Below are 23443 nucleotides of genomic sequence, written 5' to 3'. Positions count from 1 at the left end.
ACACTGCACCACAAACAGGAATGCTACTGTAAAGGAAATCACAGAATGGGCTCAGGAATACTTCCAGAAACCATTGTCAGGGAACACAATCCACCGTGCCATCCGCCGCTGCCAGCTGAAACTCTACAGTGCAAAGAAGAAGCCATTTCTAAGCAAGATCCACAAGCTCAGGCGTTTTCACTGGGCCAGGGATCATTTACAATGGAGTGTGGCAAAATGGAAGACTGTTCTGTGGTCAGACGAGTCACGATTCAAAGTTCTTTTTGGAAATCTGGGACGCCATGTCATCGGGACCAAAGAGGACAAGGACAACCCAAGTTGTTATCAACGCTCAGTTCAGAAGCCTGCATCTCTGATGGTATGGGGTTGCATGAGTGCGTGTGGCATGGGCAGCTTGCATGTCTGGAAAGGCACCATCAATGCAGAAGAATATATTCAGGTTCTAGAACAACATCTGCTCCCATCCAGACATCATCTCTTTCAGGGAAGACCCTGCATTTTTCAACAAGATAATGCCAGACCACATTCTGCATCAATCACAACATCATGGCTGTGTAGGAGAAGGATCCGGGTACTGAAATGGCCAGTCTGCAGTCCAGATCTTTCACCTATAGAGAACATTTGGCGCATCATAAAGAGGAAGGTGCAACAAAGAAGGCCCAAGACGATTGAACAGTTAGAGGCCTGTATTAGACAAGAATGGGAGAGCATTCCTATTTCTAAACTTGAGAAACTGGTCTCCTCGGTCCCCAGACGTCTGTTGAGTGTTGGAAGAAGAAGGGGAGATGCCACACAGTGGTGAAAATGGCCTTGTCCCAACTTTTTGGGGATTTGTTGACACCATGAAATTCTGATTCAACATATTTTTCCCTTAAAATGGTACATTTTCTCAGTTTAAACTTTTGTTCCGTGATTTATGTTCTATTCGGAATTAAATATTAGAAGTTGGCACCTCCACATCATTGCATTCAGTTTTTATTCACGATTTGTATAGTGTCCCAACTTTTTTGGAATCCGGTTTGTATTAATATTACATTTCAAAATAAACTGCCACCAATAGTAATCACGAATTATGAAATAAAATAATGAGTAAAACAATGTTAATAAAATAATTATATAAAAATAAAAAAATATTTAATTGTTAATAAAATAATACAAAAGGTAATAATAAAATGAATAAGAATAATATTAATAGTAAATACTACTACTATAATTAGGTTCTGTTATTCACTTTCCATCAGTGCTTTCATGTCATTCCAATATCTTTGCTGTCAGCAGGATTAGCCGTGTTAAATAAGGCATATTGTCTAGTGGGGTTGATCCTGCTGATTAAAATGATACCTGTCTTATGAAAATTGGTTGTGGCATTCCTGAGAAAAGAAGTCTTTATTGTTTATGCAAATTTGGTCCTCAGTGCACCAAGGGGCGTGGCCTCAGACCCTCAGCTTTCTAGCGCTGGCCACGCCCCTCAGAGCACTGAAGCCCTTTTTTGGATATAGAATAAAAGTCGTTTTTTCTCGGGGACGCCACAACCTATTTTCCCAAGACAGGTATTATTTTAATCAGCAGGGACAACCCTACCAGGCAGTGTACCTGATGTAATAGGGTTCAGTCTACCAATAAGCACGCTTTAAAGGGGTTGTCCAGGTTTATCCTTAGACCATCCATGGAAAAATAACCATTTTGGATGCCCCTCTTATGGGGGAAGTCTCAGGTGGAGCAACAAGCACACATGAGGTATTGCCATCCAGACAACCCCTGTAATAATCTTCTTGATGGACCATCTAAGACATCTCCATATGACACCTTACCTGAAACTTTGCCGTATGCAAGTCCCATTCTGCCTTTTTTCGCAAACAGGGCTCCATCTTTGTTCCATGTAATGTCACCATTTTTTGAGACTGCGCAGGGCAGAGAGATTTTCTTCCCAACCTCAGCTATTATTTTTTTATTGGAAACCAGGTTGAGGCCTTCAAATATGAGAAAAGGGGTCACTTAGATGACATAAAGAGGCAGTCTTCTGCAGCAGTATGCCTAGAATAGTTTCCAAGATGGGCTCTATTCACTCACAAGTCTTAAAGGGGAGTTCCATCTAGGAATTTCTTCTGGTAGGGGGGTCTATGAGCTTGGGTTTCTACCATTTCCTAACTGTAGAGACCACAGCACCTTGTAATGAGCTTGGGGGTCCTCAGAATATTCCATAACTGGAAATGTCTCTGATAGACTGTAGTAGATGGAAATCACTGGAATACTGGGAACACTGGGGAGCCCCACATCTGCTTTGTTCATAGAATTCAGTAGGTATCCCAATTAATGGACCTCTATCAATGCCATCAGAAGATGACAATGGTGGGACACCATAAGCTTAGACACCCACCACTTCCCAAATGATGCTCTGCAATGCCGAACCCTACGGAAGCGTTAAGTTCTCCATCTTTGCAAATATTAGTTCCATCCAAGGGCATATATGCCAAAGAGGTAGCGCCTGGAGATAAGGGCCCTGGACCTGGTTGGTCTCATCCATTATTTGAGTGGTAAGAACCTGTGCAGGGCGTACAATAAAAATAAGGGTGAGGATTCAACCCAGTTATGATGGAACGAAGCCTGGACCAAACGAGCACTAATTACTCCTGTCCAAGATGTGGTGTCAACCTGTACCAGATGAGGTCTCCACCGTAATCCATGCTATAGGATCTCCTCACAATAGAAAAGCTTTGTCACCTGGTGGTCATAGACGGTACTGCAGCATAATAATTATTTCTTATGCCTAGTGCAGGGCTAGAGGGGCGGAACACGAAGATTTAACCTGCTCCGCCCCCTCATGCCCTGCACCAGGCATACCACTGCATGTCCGTTTTTCCTGGACGATTCCTTTAATGTGTATTGATCGCCTACCTGTCAGAGAAAACAGGAGGTAAAGGCTGAATCTGTTCAATTTCTCCTTCATATTTTCTTAATTCTTGGAGACACAACTTGGTTGCCTTCAATTCTGCAATGAAAACACATTGTAGAAAATCACCATATTCTGAGAAAATAAGTAAAAAGTGGCTCCTTAGGCCAAATTTTTAAGCTAATGAGCTTTGAAGTTGGAGCGATTAGCATAAGCCTTAATTAGAATGTTAACAGATTCAAGGTAGGATCCATAAACAGCAACAGCAAACCAACTTGTTGACAGCTTCCAGTTAACACCTTGCTGTTTTACCTGTTAGATATATGTATATGTAATAGTGACAGTGCCACTCAGTGGCCAATCCAATGGGATGAGGCAGAAGTGCTTCTGTATATAAAACTATGAGGGCAGCGAGCCTGATCTGAAGAGCTTACCATCTAAAAGAGGGAACGATGATATACAAAAGTAAGACCAGAATAGAAGACAAAGCAAAAGCGTGATCCGCATATAATGGTGAAAATAGTCCTCATTCTAAGCTGCCTGGCACATAAATATATAATTCTAGAGCTGCAGTAAAGACTGACACATGGTCTGAGCAGTAGAAGAGATGGTACAGGGGTTCTAAATCATGTAATTCAGGGTCCATGAAATGCTGGGTGACAAGCCCCGTGACCCCATGAGCACGTTCAGTATTAACCGCTCATGTGAAATGAGCCCGCAGCCACGTGTGGCGAGACGCAGGCGCCACGGCTGATTTTCTTGCACATACGGAGGATGTGATTTGAGCAGGTTGAGCTGGAGAAGAGGGGTCTGAAGTGGTTTTGTGGGCGCCGCACACCCCCACCCTTACCTAGTATTATCCTATTTCCCAGGATGCATATGTGAAAACCATTGTATATTTCCTGCTGCTGCGGGGAGACCACAGGAAAATGGGGGAAGGGGGGTGCGCAGGTGCAGAGAAATCTCAAGACAGAGACAGAAGCTAAGAAAAGAAGTACTGCACAGTACCACTGCTCCTGGACATCGCTCTCAGTGTCTGTATATATATATAACTGCACAGTACCACTGCTCCTGGACATCGCTCTCAGTGTCTGTATATATATATAACTGCACAGTACCACTGCTCCTGGACATCGCTCTCAGTGTCTGTATATATATATTTAACTGCACAGTACCACTGCTCCTGGACATCGCTCTCAGTGTCTGTATATATATATAACTGCAGAGTACCACTGCTCCTGGACATCGCTCTCAGTGTCTGTATATATATATAACTGCACAGTACCACTGCTCCTGGACATCGCTCTCAGTGTCTGTATATATATATAACTGCAGAGTACCACTGCTCCTGGACATCGCTCTCAGTGTCTGTATATATATATAACTGCACAGTACCACTGCTCCTGGACATCGCTCTCAGTGTCTGTATATATATATAACTGCACAGTACCACTGCTCCTGGACATCGCTCTCAGTGTCTGTATATATATATAACTGCACAGTACCACTGCTCCTGGACATCGCTCTCAGTGTCTGTATATATATATAACTGCACAGTACCACTGCTCCTGGACATCGCTCTCAGTGTCTGTATATATATATAACTGCACAGTACCACTGCTCCTGGACATCGCTCTCAGTGTCTGTATATATATATAACTGCACAGTACCACTGCTCCTGGACATCGCTCTCAGTGTCTGTATATATACAGTACAGACCAAAAGTTTGGACACACCTTCTCATTCAAAGAGTTTTCTTTATTTTCATGACTATGACAATTGTAGATTCACACTGAAGGCATCAAAACTATGAATTAACACATGTGGAATTATATACATAACAAACAAGTGTGAAACAACTGAAAATATGTCATATTCTAGGTTCTTCAAAGTAGCCACCTTTTACTTTGATTACTGCTTTGCACACTCTTGGCATTCTCTTGATGAGCTTCAAGAGGTAGTCACCTGAAATGGTTTTCACTTCACAGGTGTGCCCTGTCAGGTTTAATAAGTGGGATTTCTTGCCTAATAAATGGGGTTGGGACCATCAGTTGCGTTGTGGAGAAGTCAGGTGGATACACAGCTGATAGTCCTACTGAATAGACTGTTAGAATTTGTATTATGGCAAGAAAAAAGCAGCTAAGTAAAGAAAAACGAGTGGCCATCTGTCACGGAATGTGTACAGGTAACAAGGCAAAGCAACATGTATAAACGACTCGCTGGATCCAAAAACTAAGGAACCAAGGGAGACCCCTGCAGAAGACCTGGCACTTTCCCTGGCTGCTCAGCCTATGCAAAGATCCTAATGGTGGAGGTTTGCATATCCACGAACCTTGACTATAAAGCCCTGAGCACCCTACTATAGTGAGGGGACACGACCACCGGCTCCCTACACAAGACACGGAGGGAGTCAGGGTCATCTGGGATCCAGCAAACAGATATTAACATATAAAAGTACACTTAGCTTTGAAGCAAACAGGAGGACAGATCAGCGTGCACACACACTCCAGGAAGAAATATAAGCCGCCCAGAAAAGCATTCTGGGGAGGCATTTAAAGGGAAGCAATTAAGACATGACAGCTGAGAGAGGCTGACGAGAGGAGGAGCTGAATACCACAACACAGAAATTCAAGGAGGAGGTTCTGAAAGGCCTCTGTCAGAGCTTCTCAGCTGTCTGGTTGTGACAGTACCCCTCCCTCTACGAGTGGACTCCGGACACTCAGAGCCCACCTTCTCAGGATGGGACCTATGGAATGCCCTGATGAGACGAGAGGCCTTAATGTCCGTCACTGGGACCCACATCCTCTCCTCAGGACCATACCCCTCCCACTGAACAAGGTACTGAAGAGAACCGCGGACAAGACGAGAATCCACAATCCTAGAGACCTGAAATTCAAGATTCCCATCAACCATAATCGGAGGGGGAGGCAAAGGCGAGGGTACAATGGGTTGAACATAAGGTTTCAATAAGGACTTATGAAAAACATTATGGATCTTCCAAGTCTGAGGAAGATCAAGACGGTATGCAACAGGATTGATGACAGACAGGATTTTGTAAGGCCCAATAAACCTAGGACCCAACTTCCAGGAGGGAACCTTCAATTTGATATTCTTGGTAGACAACCACACCAGATCACCAACATTCAGGTCCGGACCAAGCACACGTCTCTTATCAGCCACACGCTTATATCTCTCACTCATGCTCTTTAGATGATCTTGAATCTTTTGCCAAATAGATGACAAAGACGAGGAGAATCTGTCTTCATCAGGTAAACCAGAAGACCCCTCTCCCGAGAAAGTCCCAAACTGTGGATGAAACCCATATGCACCAAAAAATGGTGACTTATCAGAGGACTCCTGACGACGGTTATTTAAAGCAAACTCAGCAAGGGACAAAAAAGAACACCAATCCTCTTGATTCTCCGCCACAAAACAACGCAGATATGTCTCCAGATTCTGATTGACGCGCTCTGTCTGGCCATTCGACTGCGGGTGGAAAGCAGAAGAGAATGACAACCGAACCCCCAAGCGAGAACAGAAAGCCTTCCAGAATCTGGAAACAAACTGCGTGCCCCTATCAGAGACTATGTCTGAAGGAATACCGTGCAACTTGACAATGTGATCAACAAATGCCTGCGCCAGCGTCTTAGCATTGGGCAAACCAGGAAAAGGGATGAAATGCACCATTTTGCTAAAACGGTCCACCACCACCAGAATCACAGTCTTCCCCGAGGAACGAGGCAGGTCCGTGATAAAGTCCATGGACAGATGTGTCCAAGGACGGGAAGGAATGGGTAAGGGAAGGAGAGGACCTGATGGTCGTGAATGAGGGACCTTGGCACGAGCGCAAGTCTCGCAGGCTGCCACAAAACCCTCAACCGACTTACGAAGCGCAGGCCACCAGAATCTCCGAGCGATGAGATCCAGTGTGGCTCTTACCCCCGGGTGCCCAGCAAGGACCGTATCGTGGTGTTCTTTAAAAATCTTGTGTCTTAAAGTGAGAGGCACAAACAACCTCCCAGGAGGACAAAGATCAGGAGCCTCTGACTGGGCTGCCTGCACCTCTGCCTCCAATTCAGGAAAAAGAGCAGAGACCACCACACCTTCAGCCAAAATGGGACCCGGGTCTTCAAAATTCCCGCCTCCCGGAAAACAACGTGACAGGGCATCTGCCTTCACATTCTTAACTCCAGGGCGGAACGTGACAACAAAATTAAACCTAGAAAAGAACAACGACCATCTGGCCTGTCTCGGGTTCAGACGCTTGGCTGACTCCAAGTAGGCCAGATTTTTATGGTCAGTAAATACGGTAATAGGGTGTCTGGCCCCCTCTAGCCAATGGCGCCATTCCTCAAAAGCCAACTTGATGGCCAACAATTCCCTATCTCCCACATCGTAATTTCTCTCTGCGGAGGAGAGTTTTCTTGAGAAAAAGGCACACGGTCGCCAATTGGCAGGAGAGGAACCCTGAGACAAGACCGCCCCCACACCCACCTCAGAAGCATCAACCTCAACTATGAAGGGTAATGAAACATCAGGTTGCACCAAGATGGGAGCGGAAGCAAAACTCTCCTTGATATCAGAAAAGGCCTTACGCGCCTCTACTGACCAAGAAGAAAAATCTACCCCCTTTCTGGTCATATCAGTGAGTGGTTTAACAATAGAAGAATAATTCAAAATGAACTTCCTGTAATAATTGGCAAAGCCCAAAAAACGCATCAGCGCCTTTTGATTCTCAGGAAGCTCCCACTCAAGCACAGCGCGGACCTTCTCGGGGTCCATGCGAAAACCAGAAGCGGAGAGAAGAAACCCCAGAAATTGAATTTCTGGAACCGCAAACACACATTTTTCCAGTTTCGCATATAATTTATTCTCCCGCAGGATGAGCAAGACCTGACGTAAATGTTCCTTATGAGTTTTGAAATCGGGAGAAAAAATCAAAATGTCATCCAAATACACCAATACAAATTTTCCCATCAAATGATAAAAAATGCTGTTCACGAAATGCTGAAAAACGGCTGGGGCATTCATCAAACCAAAAGGCATAACCAAATTCTCAAAATGGCCCTCAGGGGTATTGAAGGCCGTCTTCCATTCGTCCCCTTCTCTGACCCTGACCAGGTTGTATGCCCCTCTTAAATATAATTTGGAAAAGACTTTAGCCCCAACAACCTGGTTAAATAGGTCCGGGATCAGAGGAAGCGGATAAGGGTCACGAATTGTGATATTGTTCAGCTCCCTGAAATCCAGACAAGGTCTTAAAGAACCATCTTTTTTCTTAACAAAGAAAAAACCAGCGGCAACAGGTGACTTTGAGGGTCGTATGTGTCCCTTTCTCAGACTCTCAGAGATATAAGCACGCATAGCGATCCTCTCAGGTTGGGAAAGATTGTATAAACGAGATTTAGGCAGCTTGGCGTCTGGGATGAGATTAATAGGGCAATCGTACTCCCTGTGCGGGGGCAAATCCTGAACTCCACTCTCAGAGAAGACATCCGAAAATTCAGAGAGAAAAGATGGTACAGTCTTAGTAGCAACCTCAGAAACAGATGTCGTGAGGCAATTCTCTCTGCAAAAGTCACTCCAACCATTTATTTGCCTTGCTTGCCAATCAATGGTGGGGTTATGTTTAGTGAGCCAGGGTAGCCCCAACACTAGAGGAGTCGGCAAACCGCTAAGGACGAAACATGACACATCCTCAACATGAGCATCACTCACAATTAAACGGATATTGTGAACTATGCCCTTTAATGACTTCTGAGAAAGTGGAGCGGAATCGATAGAAAACACAGGAATATCCTTTCTCAAAGCGCACACCTGGAAACCATGAGTTATCGCAAAGTGATTATCAATGAGATTGACCGCTGCTCCACTATCCACAAAAATCTCACAAAAAATGTTCTTGCTCTCTAGCGCCACCCTAGCCGGCAGGACAAAACGGGAACTACAAGCAAACGGAAAATCTTCAATTTCCGCCTCAATCCTGCCAATAGTAACAGACGGAACCTTTTTCAAAGATTTTTTCCTCTTTGTTTCTTTATTATACCCAGAGAACTGCCTGAATCTCCTAGAGGGACAAATATTTGCCAAATGATTAATACCTCCACAACAAAAACAAACCCTCTCATGCGGGCTGAATCTTCTATTGTCAGAAGCAATCAACCCCAGCTGCATGGGCTCCTGCTCAGAAGGGGCTGACAGCGACTGAGACCCCTGCGCAGAGAATGGGACCGCTGCACAGTCCTGGGACCGAGTATGACAGGAAAGAGAGATCTCTCCTCTCTCTCTAAGACGCCTGTCAATACGAACGGCCTGAGACATAGCAGAGTCCAAAGAAATAGGCCTTTCATGAAAGGCAAATGCATCTTTCAATCCCTCTGAAAGACCATGGCAAAATTGACTTCGGAGTGCAGCATCATTCCAACCAGTATCAGCTGCCCAACTCCGAAATTCTGAGCAGTATATTTCTGCGGATTGTTTACCCTGGCATAGGAGACGTAATCTAGACTCAGCCAGAGCAATACGATCCGGATCATCATATATCTGACCCAGGGCTAAAAAGAATTCATCCACTGAACGGAGGGGCCGTGCCCCCTCCGGCAGCGAAAAGGCCCAGGACTGAGCGTTACCTCTGAGCAGCGATATAATGATCCCCACCCTCCGTTCCTCATCACCAGAGGAATGGGGAAGAAGGCGAAAATGGAGTTTGCAAGCCTCTCTAAAACGCACAAAATTCTCACTACCCCCGGAGAACGTATCCGGGAGCGAGATCTTAGGCTCAGAACAAGCTCCATGAACGCAAGCTGAACCGGTCACTTGAAGCTGAGACAAAGTCTTACGGAGGTCAGCTACCTCCAATGAAAGACCCTGGAAGCGTTCAGCCAAAAGTGAAACCGGATCCATGCTTAAGACGGTTTTGGCGGCTTATAATGTCACGGAATGTGTACAGGTAACAAGGCAAAGCAACATGTATAAACGACTCGCTGGATCCAAAAACTAAGGAACCAAGGGAGACCCCTGCAGAAGACCTGGCACTTTCCCTGGCTGCTCAGCCTATGCAAAGATCCTAATGGTGGAGGTTTGCATATCCACGAACCTTGACTATAAAGCCCTGAGCACCCTACTATAGTGAGGGGACACGACCACCGGCTCCCTACACAAGACACGGAGGGAGTCAGGGTCATCTGGGATCCAGCAAACAGATATTAACATATAAAAGTACACTTAGCTTTGAAGCAAACAGGAGGACAGATCAGCGTGCACACACACTCCAGGAAGAAATATAAGCCGCCCAGAAAAGCATTCTGGGGAGGCATTTAAAGGGAAGCAATTAAGACATGACAGCTGAGAGAGGCTGACGAGAGGAGGAGCTGAATACCACAACACAGAAATTCAAGGAGGAGGTTCTGAAAGGCCTCTGTCAGAGCTTCTCAGCTGTCTGGTTGTGACACCATCATTACTTTAAGAAATGAAGGTCAGTCAGTCCGAAAAATTGGGAAAACTTTGAAAGTGTCCCCAAGTGCAGTCACAAAAACCATCAAGCACTACAAAGAAACTGGCTCACATGCGGACCGCCCCAGGAAAGGAAGACCAAGAGTCACCTCTGCTGTGGAGGATAAGTTCATCCGAGTCACCAGCCTCAGAAATCGCAGGTTAACAGCAGCTCAGATTAGAGACCAGGTCAATGCCACACAGAGGTCTAGCAGCAGACACATCTCTAGAACAACTGTTAAGAGGAGACTGTGTGAATCAGGCCTTCATGGTAGAATATCTGCTAGGAAACCACTGCTAAGGACAGGCAACAAGCAGAAGAGACTTGTTTGGGCTAAAGAACACAAGGAATGGACATTAGACCAGTGGAAATCTGTGCTTTGGTCTGATGAGTCCAAATTTGAGATCTTTGGTTCCAACCACCGTGTCTTTGTGCGACGCAGAAAAGGTGAACGGATGGACTCTACATGTCTGGTTCCCACCGTGAAGCATGGAGGAGGAGGTGTGATGGTGTGGGGGGGCTTTGCTGGTGACACTGTTGGGGATTTATTCAAAATTGAAGGCATACTGAACCAGCATGGCTACCACAGCATCTTGCAGCGGCATGCTATTCCATCCGGTTTGCGTTTAGTTGGACCATCATTTATTTTTCAACAGGACAATGACCCCAAACACACCTCCAGGCTGTGTAAGGGCTATTTGACCATGAAGGAGAGTGATGGGGTGCTGCGCCAGATGACCTGGCCTCCACAGTCACCGGACCTGAACCCAATCGAGATGGTTTGGGGTGAGCTGGACCGCAGAGTGAAGGCAAAAGGGCCAACAAGTGCTAAGCATCTCTGGGAACTCCTTCAAGACTGTTGGAAGACCATTTCAGGTGACTACCTCTTGAAGCTCATCATGAGAATGCCAAGAGTGTGCAAAGCAGTAATCAAAGCAAAAGGTGGCTACTTTGAAGAACCTAGAATATGACATATTTTCAGTTGTTTCACACTTGTTTGTTATGTATATAATTCCACATGTGGTAATTCATAGTTTTGATGCCTTCAGTGTGAATCTACAATAGTCATGAAAATAAAGAAAACTCTTTGAATGAGAAGGTGTGTCCAGACTTTTGGTCTGTACTGTACATAACTGCACAGTACCACTGCTCCTGGAAATGTTTAGTGGTATCTGTCTGTATTTTGTAGGTATAGATGCACGGTATAATTTCTCATGCACACAGTTCTTAGTAACTCTGTATCTTGTATGAATAGATAATTGCACAGTACCACTTCTAGATCCCATTTACAGTACCTCTCCCTCTTCTATAGGCATGGATGAGTGCACAGTACTACTTCTGGATCCCATTCTTAGTACCTCTCCATATCCTGTAGGCATAGATGGGTGCACAGTACTACTTCTCCTGGAGAGATCTGTACAGTCATACCTGTAGGTGGATGTGTATCACAGAGCGGCTTCCTCTGGGTGGGATGTGGTGGGCTTCCTCTGGGTGGGATGTGGTGGCTCCTGGGCTTCATGTTCACCAGAGATAGGCTCTGATTTACCACTCGCTTTAGATTCACACTTCATTTAACCCCTCGGCTTCAAACTGAGACCCCAGAGCCACTACAAAGCCCAATACAGTAACCCAGCGTGGATGTGATACTCACAGCCTCACACGTAGTACCGCCTGATACTATCACATAATGACGTGGGGGGCTGTGGTGACAACTGATAACTAGAAGTGAGAACAGACAAGTGACAATCCCCAAAGTCTCCGACTGAGAAACAGGGAACAAGTGACACAATGAATGTCACATAGTGCGGCACAATAACAACACTGCCCCCTCCACATATACAGGGGACAGGTATCACTTCTGTGCAGTACCCAAATAATACTACTGCACAGTGTACAACACTGCCCCCTCCATGTATACAGGGGACAGGTATCACTTCTGTGCAGGACCCAAATAATACTACAGCACAGTGTACAACACTGCCCCCTCCACATATACAGGGGACAGGTACCACTTCTGTGCAGTACCAAAATAATACTACAGCACAGTGTACAACACTGCCCCCTCCATGTATACAGGGGACAGGTATCACTTCTGTACAGTACCCAAATAATACTACAGCACAGTGTACAACACTGCCCCCTCCATGTATACAGGGGACAGGTATCACTTCTGTGCAGTACCCAAATAATACTACAGCACAGTGTACAACACTGCCCCCTCCACATATACAGGGGACAGGTACCACTTCTGTGCAGTACCCAAATAATACTACAGCACAGTGTACAACACTGCCCCCTCCACGTATACAGGGGACAGGTACCACTTCTGTGCAGTACCCAAATAATACTACAGCACAGTGTACAACACTGCCCCCTCCATGTATACAGGGGACAGGTACCACTTCTGTGCAGTACCCAAATAATACTACAGCACAGTGTACAACACTGCCCCCTCCATGTATACAGGGGACAGGTATCACTTCTGTGCAGTACCCAAATAATACTACAGCACAGTGTACAACACTGCCCCCTCCATGTATACAGGGGACAGGTATCACTTCTGTGCAGTACCCTTATAATACTACAGCACAGTGTACAACACTGCCCCCTCCATGTATACAGGGGACAGGTATCACTTCTGTGCAGTACCCAAATAATACTACAGCACAGTGTACAACACTGCCCCCTCCATGTATACAGGGGACTGGTACCACTTCTGTGCAGTACCCAAATAATACTACAGCACAGTGTACAACACTGCCCTCTCCACATATACAGGGGACAGGTACCACTTCTGTGCAGTACCCAAATAATACTACAGCACAGTGTACAACACTGCCCCCTCCACATATACAGGGGACAGGTACCACTTCTGTACAGTACCCAAATAATACTACAGCACAGTGTACAACACTGCCCCCTCCACATATACAGGGGACAGGTATCACTTCTGTGCAGTACCCAAATAATACTACAGCACAGTGTACAACACTGCCCCCTCCATGTATACAGGGGACAGGTACCACTTCTGTGCAGTACCCAAATAATACTACAGCACAGTGTACAACACTGCCCCCTCCATGTATACAGGGGACAGGTATCACTTCTGTGCAGTACCCAAATAATACTACAGCACAGTGTACAACACTGCCCCCTCCATGTATACAGGGGACTGGTACCACTTCTGTGCAGTACCCAAATAATACTACAGCACAGTGTACAACACTGCCCCCTCCACATATACAGGGGACAGGTATCACTTCTGTGCAGTACCCAAATAATACTACAGCACAGTGTACAACACTGCCCCCTCCATGTATACAGGGGACAGGTACCACTTCTGTGCAGTACCCAAATAATACTACAGCACAGTGTACAACACTGCCCCCTCCACATATACAGGGGACAGGTACCACTTCTGTACAGTACCCAAATAATACTACAGCACAGTGTACAACACTGCCCCCTCCATGTATACAGGGGACAGGTACTACTTCTGTGCAGTACCCAAATAATACTACAGCACAGTGTACAACACTGCCCCCTCCACATATACAGGGGACAGGTACCACTTCTGTACAGTACCCAAATAATACTACAGCACAGTGTACAACACTACCCCCTCCACGTATACAGGGGACAGGTACCACTTCTGTACAGTACCCAAATAATACTACAGCACAGTGTACAACACTACCCCCTCCACGTATACAGGGGACAGGTACTACTTCTGTGCAGTACCCAAATAATACTACAGCACAGTGTACAACACTGCCCCCTCCACATATACAGGGGACAGGTACCACTTCTGTACAGTACCCAAATAATACTACAGCACAGTGTACAACACTGCCCCCTCCATATATACAGGGGACAGGTACCACTTCTGTACAGTACCCAAATAATACTACAGCACAGTGTACAACACTGCCCCCTCCATGTATACAGGGGACAGGTACTACTTCTGTGCAGTACCCAAATAATACTACAGCACAGTGTACAACACTGCCCCCTCCACATATACAGGGAACAGGTACAACTTCTGTGCAGTACCCAAATAATACTACAGCACAGTGTACAACACTGCCCCCTCCACATATACAGGGGACAGGTACCACTTTTGTACAGTACCCAAATAATACTACAGCACAGTGTACAACACTGCCCCCTCCATGTATACAGGGGACAGGTATCACTTCTGTGCAGTACCCAAATAATTCTACAGCACAGTGTACAACACTGCCCCCCCCCATGTATACAGGGGACTGGTACCACTTCTGTGCAGTACCCAAATAATACTACAGCACAGTGTACAACACTGCCCCCTCCACATATACAGGGGACAGGTACCACTTCTGTACAGTACCCAAATAATACTACTGCACAGTGTACAACACTGCCCCCTCCACATATACAGGGGACAGGTATCACTTCTCTGCAGTACCCAAATAATACTACAGCACAGTGTACAACACTGCCCCCTCCATGTATACAGGGGACAGGTATCACTTCTCTGCAGTACCCAAATAATACTACAGCACAGTGTACAACACTGCCCCCTCCATGTATACAGGGGACTGGTACCACTTCTGTGCAGTACCCAAATAATACTACAGCACAGTGTACAACACTGCCCCCTCCATGTATACAGGGGACAGGTATCACTTCTGTACAGTACCCAAATAATACTACAGCACAGTGTACAACACTGCCCCCTCCACGTATACAGGGGACAGGTACCACTTCTGTACAGTACCCAAATAATACTACAGCACAGTGTACAACACTGCCCCCTCCACATATACAGGGGACAGGTACCACTTCTGTACAGTACCCAAATAATACTACAGCACAGTGTACAACACTGCCCCCTCCACATATACAGGGGACAGGTATCACTTCTGTGCAGTACCCAAATAATACTACAGCACAGTGTACAACACTGCCCCCTCCATGTATACAGGGGACAGGTACCACTTCTGTGCAGTACCCAAATAATACTACAGCACAGTGTACAACACTGCCCCCTCCATGTATACAGGGGACAGGTATCACTTCTGTGCAATACCCAAATAATACTACAGCACAGTGTACAACACTGCCCCCTCCATGTATACAGGGGACAGGTACCACTTCTGTGCAGTACCCAAATAATACTACAGCACAGTGTACAACACTGCCCCCTCCATGTATACAGGGGACAGGTATCACTTCTGTGCAGTACCCAAATAATACTACAGCACAGTGTACAACACTGCCCCCTCCATGTATACAGGGGACAGGTACCACTTCTGTGCAGTACCCAAATAATACTACAGCACAGTGTACAACACTGCCCCCTCCACATATACAGGGGACAGGTACCACTTCTGTACAGTACCCAAATAATACTACAGCACAGTGTACAACACTGCCCCCTCCATGTATACAGGGGACAGGTATCACTTCTGTGCAGTACCCAAATAATACTACAGCACAGTGTACAACACTGCCCCCTCCATGTATACAGGGGACAGGTATCACTTCTGTGCAGTACCCAAATAATACTACTGCACAGTGTACAACACTGCCCCCTCCATGTATACAGGGGACAGGTATCACTTCTGTGCAGTACCCAAATAATACTACAGCACAGTGTACAACACTGCCCCCTCCACGTATACAGGGGACAGGTACCACTTCTGTGCAGTACCCAAATAATACTACAGCACAGTGTACAACACTGCCCCCTCCATGTATACAGGGGACAGGTACCACTTCTGTGCAGTACCCAAATAATACTACAGCACAGTGTACAACACTGCCCCCTCCATGTATACAGGGGACAGGTATCACTTCTGTGCAGTACCCAAATAATACTACAGCACAGTGTACAACACTGCCCCCTCCACATATACAGGGGACAGGTATCACTTCTGTGCAGTACCCAAATAATACTACAGCACAGTGTACAACACTGCCCCCTCCACATATACAGGGGACAGGTATCACTTCTGTGCAGTACCCAAATAATACTACAGCACAGTGTACAACACTGCCCCCTCCATGTATACAGGGGACAGGTACCACTTCTGTGCAGTACCCAAATAATACTACAGCACAGTGTACAACACTGCCCCCTCCACATATACAGGGGACAGGTACCACTTCTGTACAGTACCCAAATAATACTACAGCACAGTGTACAACACTGCCCCCTCCATGTATACAGGGGACAGGTACTACTTCTGTGCAGTACCCAAATAATACTACAGCACAGTGTACAACACTGCCCCCTCCACATATACAGGGGACAGGTACAACTACTGTGCATTACCCAAATAATACTACAGCACAGTGTACAACACTGCCCCCTCCACATATACAGGGGACAGGTACCACTTCTGTACAGTACCCAAATAATACTACAGCACAGTGTACAACACTACCCCCTCCATGTATACAGGGGACAGGTACTACTTCTGTGCAGTACCCAAATAATACTACAGCACAGTGTACAACACTGCCCCCTCCACATATACAGGGAACAGGTACAACTTCTGTGCAGTACCCAAATAATACTACAGCACAGTGTACAACACTGCCCCCTCCACATATACAGGGGACAGGTACCACTTCTGTACAGTACCCAAATAATACTACAGCACAGTGTAGAACACTGCCCCCTCCATGTATACAGGGGACAGGTATCACTTCTGTGCAGTACCCAAATAATACTACAGCACAGTGTACAACACTGCCCCCTCCATGTATACAGGGGACTGGTACCACTTCTGTGCAGTACCCAAATAATACTACAGCACAGTGTACAACACTGCCCCCTCCACATATACAGGGGACAGGTACCACTTCTGTACAGTACCCAAATAATACTACAGCACAGTGTACAACACTGCCCCCTCCACATATACAGGGGACAGGTATCACTTCTCTGCAGTACCCAAATAATACTACAGCACAGTGTACAACACTGCCCCCTCCATGTATACAGGGGACAGGTATCACTTCTCTGCAGTACCCAAATAATACTACAGCACAGTGTACAACACTGCCCCCTCCATGTATACAGGGGACAGGTACCACTTCTGTGCAGTACCCAAATAATACTACAGCACAGTGTACAACACTGCCCCCTCCATGTATACAGGGGACTGGTACCACTTCTGTGCAGTACCCAAATAATACTACAGCACAGTGTACAACACTGCCCCCTCCACATATACAGGGGACAGGTATCACTTCTGTGCAGTACCCAAATAATACTACAGCACAGTGTACAACACTGCCCCCTCCATGTATACAGGGGACAGGTATCACTTCTGTACAGTACCCAAATAATACTACAGCACAGTGTACAACACTGCCCCCTCCACATATACAGGGGACAGGTATCACTTCTCTGCAGTACCCAAATAATACTACAGCACAGTGTACAACACTGCCCCCTCCATGTATACAGGGGACAGGTATCACTTCTCTGCAGTACCCAAATAATACTACAGCACAGTGTACAACACTGCCCCCTCCATGTATACAGGGGACTGGTACCACTTCTGTGCAGTACCCAAATAATACTACAGCACAGTGTACAACACTGCCCCCTCCATGTATACAGGGGACAGGTACCACTTCTGTGCAGTACCCAAATAATACTACAGCACAGTGTACAACACTGCCCCCTCCATGTATACAGGGGACTGGTACCACTTCTGTGCAGTACCCAAATAATACTACAGCACAGTGTACAACACTGCCCCCTCCACATATACAGGGAGTGCAGAATTATTAGGCAAGTTGTATTTTTGAGGATTAATTTTATTATTGAACAACAACCATGTTCTCAATGAACCCAAAAAACTCATTAATATCAAAGCTGAATATTTTTGGAAGTAGTTTTTAGTTTGTTTTTAGTTTTAGCTATTTTAGGGGGATATCTGTGTGTGCAGGTGACTATTACTGTGCATAATTATTAGGCAACTTAACAAAAAACAAATATATACCCATTTCAATTATTTATTTTTACCAGTGAAACCAATATAACATCTCAACATTCACAAATATACATTTCTGACATTCAAAAACAAAACAAAAACAAATCAGTGACCAATATAGCCACCTTTCTTTGCAAGGACACTCAAAAGCCTGCCATCCATGGATTCTGTCAGTGTTTTGATCTGTTCACCATCAACATTGCGTGCAGCAGCAACCACAGCCTCCCAGACACTGTTCAGAGAGGTGTACTGTTTTCCCTCCTTGTAAATCTCACATTTGATGATGGACCACAGGTTCTCAATGGGGTTCAGATCAGGTGAACAAGGAGGCCATGTCATTAGATTTTCTTCTTTTATACCCTTTCTTGCCAGCCACGCTGTGGAGTACTTGGACGCGTGTGATGGAGCATTGTCCTGCATGAAAATCATGTTTTTCTTGAAGGATGCAGACTTCTTCCTGTACCACTGCTTGAAGAAGGTGTCTTCCTAGAAACTGGCAGTAGGACTGGGAGTTGAGCTTGACTCCATCCTCAACCCGAAAAGGCCCCACAAGCTCATCTTTGATGATACCAGCCCAAACCAGTACTCCACCTCCACCTTGCTGGCGTCTGAGTCGGACTGGAGCTCTCTGCCCTTTACCAATCCAGCCACGGGCCCATCCATCTGGCCCATCAAGACTCACTCTCATTTCATCAGTCCATAAAACCTTTAGAAAAATCAGTCTTGAGATATTTCTTGGCCCAGTCTTGACGTTTCAGCTTGTGTGTCTTGTTCAGTGGTGGTCGTCTTTCAGCCTTTCTTACCTTGGCCATGTCTCTGAGTATTGCACACCTTGTGCTTTTGGGCACTCCAGTGATGTTGCAGCTCTGAAATATGGCCAAACTGGTGGCAAGTGGCATCTTGGCAGCTGCACGCTTGACTTTTCTCAGTTCATGGGCAGTTATTTTGCGCCTTGGTTTTTCCACACGCTTCTTGCGACCCTGTTGACTATTTTGAATGAAACGCTTGATTGTTCCATGATCACGCTTCAGAAGCTTTGCAATTTTAAGAGTGCTGCATCCCTCTGCAAGATATCTCACTATTTTTGACTTTTCTGAGCCTGTCAAGTCCTTCTTTTGACCCATTTTGCCAAAGGAAAGGAAGTTGCCTAATAATTATGCACACCTGATATAGGGTGTTGATGTCATTAGACCACACCCCTTCTCATTACAGAGATGCACATCACCTAATATGCTTAATTGGTAGTAGGCTTTCGAGCCTATACAGCTTGGAGTAAGACAACATGCATAAAGAGGATGATGTGGTCAAAATACTCATTTGCCTAATAATTCTGCACGTAGTGTACAGGGGACAGGTACCACTTCTGTGCAGTACCCAAATAATACTACAGCACAGTGTGCAACAACAGTACCAAACAAGATTGCCCTACAGTTCCCAACTCATACCATGGAATATGTTCTAATTATGCCATAATACAGCGCACAATAACAGTACCAAACAATACCGGCACCAAATAACATCATCATCGTTTTTCTAATAGTAAAACAATACAGGGCACAATAACAGTACCAAAAAATGTTGCCATACAGTGTCCAAATAATACCATCGAGCACTTTCCAATAATACCACATAAAATGCCATACAGTGCCCAACTAATACCACCATATACTGCACATTAAAATAATGTAAGAGTGCAGCATACAAAAAGAGTACCAAACAGTATTGCCATACAGTGGTCAAATAATACCACCAGACCTTTCAATAATGCCATAATATAGTACAAAATAACTGTACAGTACTAGACAATTTAACATAAAGTACCTAAAAAATACCATAACACACTATTAATAATACCACAATACAAGGTACAATATCAGTACCACTTTAGCCACACAGTGTGTACCTACTTCCACTATATATATTCTAATACTGTAATCCAGAGCACAATAACAGTAACAAACAATATTACCAAACTGTATTCAAACAATACCACCATACACTTTCCAATCATATCGCATTACATTGCACAATAACAGTACCATACAGTTCCTACATGTACCAATAATACCGCAATGCAGAGTACCAATTTGGCCATACGGTGAGCAAATTGTAAGAACTCCTTAATATAGTGCACAATAACAGTGCCAAACAATATTGCAATACCTCGCTTGAATATAATAATACCACCCTACACTTTTTAATAGTATCACATCAGGGTGCACAATAGCAGTAACAAACAATTTTACCATACAGTGCTCAATAATTGGGCTGGGCATAATATACCGCCTCTCATGGACTTACCTAAGCCTGCAATTTTCAGGACGGTGTAGGAACCAGCTACATTTGTACTCTGCTCAGAAGCGTCAGGCAGATGGGCGTTGCTCAGTCTAAGGGCTCGTTCACACGACCGTATGGCTTTTCCAGTGTTTTGCAGGCCTTTTTTTAACGGATCCGTTTTTCGTTTCAGTAGTGTTTCCGGTTCCGTTCCGTTTTTCCATATGGCATATACAGTATACAGTAATAACATATAAAAAATAGGGCTGGGCATAACATTTTCAATAGATGGTTCCGCAAAAACGGAACAGATATGGAAGACATACAGAGTACATTCTGTGTGTGTTCCGTTTTTTTGGTCGACCCATTGACTTGAATGGAGCCACGTAACGTGATTGGCGGGAAATAATAGGACATGTTCTATCTATTAACAGAACGGAAAAACAGAAATACGGAGACAGAATGCATACGGAGTACATTCTTTTTTTTTTTTTTTTGCGGAACCATTGAAATGAATGGTTCCGTATACGGACCGTATATGGAACGCAAAAAACGGCCGTGTGAATGAGCCCTAAAAGAGGCGTTACCCTCAATATATACTACAAGAAAATTTAGAGTAGCACATTCATATTCATAGTCACAGCTGCATATCCATCAAGCATGGTTGCTGAATTAATACCATCATATAGTGCTAAAAGAATACCGCCATACACTGCTACAATTGTGCCGACACACCCACATGGGCAACTGAGATAACAACAGAACCGACTGTACGGCACGGAGATTAAAAGGGAATAATTTAATGTTAAGGCCAAAGCTTGACCCAGAAGCCTCTTGTGATACTGGTTTCCAGCACGCCTCCCATCATGTGGAGAATGAGCTGCATAATACCGTCCTCCTGTGGTTCATACACCTGGGAGAATATTGAGATATCGTCCCAAGCTCAGTATTTTTGAGGTCGGGCCCAGAGACGAGCGGCTTCTGCGGGTAAGATCCCCACGAGATAAGACAGGATCCTTCACTCACTCTTGGATACGTAGACGACATCTCAGATCTTACATGAACGTCGCCTTGTCAACAGGAAGGAGTGGGAGAGAAGTGCGCGAGATTCTCACATCTCACCCTGAAGACCCTCGAAAATAAGACATTTTTAAGTTGGGAAAGTTGGGGGGCCACAAACCTGGCCCCCATTATAACAACCACGTGTCTCTAAAACTTCTCAATGACTGAACAGAGTTACAAAAGTAGAGGAATGCAACAGACAACATTAGTGATTTACTGATACTTAATGCCAAAAAATATCTATATTTTTTATACTTATTTGGTGTCACGTGGCACAAAATGTAAGTTCGGGTTACGGGATTGTATTTCATATCACAGAATGTTACATTGTATCATAAAACGAGTAGCCAGTTATGTGAGAGTTTGTTACCCTATAGGATTATATTGGCCAAAATTATATCGTTTGGTGACACAGAATTTGGCTTTGTGAATGAGTGTAAAGGGGTCCTCTGACTTCAGCAAACGGCATTTATCATGTGGACTCTTACTAATGTATTGTGAATGTCCATATTGCCGCCTTTGCAGGCTTCATTCATTTTTCCATCATATTATATTCTGCTCGTTTCCAGGGGTTACGGCCGCCGCTGCAGCACAGATACGAGGTGGCCGGGACGGGAGCTGCTGTGTGTCCATGTGCGCTCCCACAGTCCTGACCACCAGAGAGGTCGGCGCTTTTTTTCCTATATTGTGCAAGCACGACCACTGCTTCTGGATTGCAGGGTGGTCGTAACCATGGAAACGAGCAGTGTATAATGTGATGGAAAAATCGCATTATACGCTGGAGGCAATATGGAGAATCACAATACATTAGGAAGTGCCTTGTATTCGCTTTCTCTACATGATAGATGGTCATTGGCTGAAGTGAGAGGACCCCTTTAATTTTCAATTAAATATCGGTATAGGTCAGCCCTGCGGCTACGACGTTGAGGCGGTGTTACTGTACAGAGTATAGCGCCAGCTTTGCGGCAGAGGGTCTTGGTAAGGAAGGGGAAGGGGCTTCTTTAGCGAAACGTGTGATATTCGGAAGTAACTGGTAAATCAGAGTCTCTCTATGCTGAACATCAAACCTGTCAGGAGCCCACCACATCCCCCGAGAAAAGTCACTGTGACGTGTACATCCACCTACACACACAACTGTATCGCGCACTATATACACAGCTTATATACACTCTACACCCAGCCGCACCTGACAAGGACTCTATGTTGCGCCATTCCTTTATTATTCCTGCTAGAAGTTTATGAACTCAATTCAAGCAGTTTGCAATGAGGGTCCAGCTGGGTGTTACCAGTTCGGGGTGTGTCCCTGCACAGTCTTACGCTGGCAGCACTGAATGGACAATGTAAGACTGCACCTAACTGGTAACACCCAGCTGGACCTTCACTGCAGACTGGTGGCAATTCATTCATAACTTGTAGCAGGAATAATATAGGAATGATACAACACAGAGTCATAAGAGTAGGCGCTCCTGAATTATGACATGAGGAAGACAAGTAGTGACTAAAACAGACACATCAGGAGACTCGATAGGTTTTTCGGTATAGACTTTGGTATCAACAGAAGGCAGAGCTGCTATACCATGACCTCCCAGCAGAGGGCACCAGATACAAGTCAGTGACCGTCAGCAACGCTAAAGTGAACCTGCGGAGAATGTGGAATCATCGCAGAAGAAAAAGAGATTTTAGTTTATTTTGTTATTATTATAATTTTTACTATTATTGTTATTTTGTATTTTT

The 23443-nt window shown here is 45.2% G+C and overlaps 1 protein-coding gene across 1 annotated transcript in view; it reads right to left on the bottom strand.

The window, feature by feature from the left end:
- The window catches only part of LOC122942428 (roundabout homolog 2-like), a 70251-nt gene that overhangs the window by 26343 nt on the left and 20465 nt on the right, over nt 1-23443 (bottom strand). Inside the window, exons 2-3 of the mRNA XM_044300044.1 lie at nt 2896-2989; nt 1812-1970 (exon numbers count right to left, since the gene is read on the bottom strand). Coding sequence (XP_044155979.1) covers nt 1812-1970; nt 2896-2947 — 211 coding nt within the window. The 5' untranslated portion in view covers nt 2948-2989. The remainder of the gene's footprint in view (nt 1-1811; nt 1971-2895; nt 2990-23443) is intronic.

The sequence above is a fragment of the Bufo gargarizans genome, chromosome 6 (assembly GCF_014858855.1).
Source record: "Bufo gargarizans isolate SCDJY-AF-19 chromosome 6, ASM1485885v1, whole genome shotgun sequence".
In the NCBI taxonomy this organism is placed as follows: Eukaryota; Metazoa; Chordata; class Amphibia; order Anura; family Bufonidae; genus Bufo; species Bufo gargarizans.
This window is presented reverse-complemented; position numbering and strand designations above follow the sequence as displayed.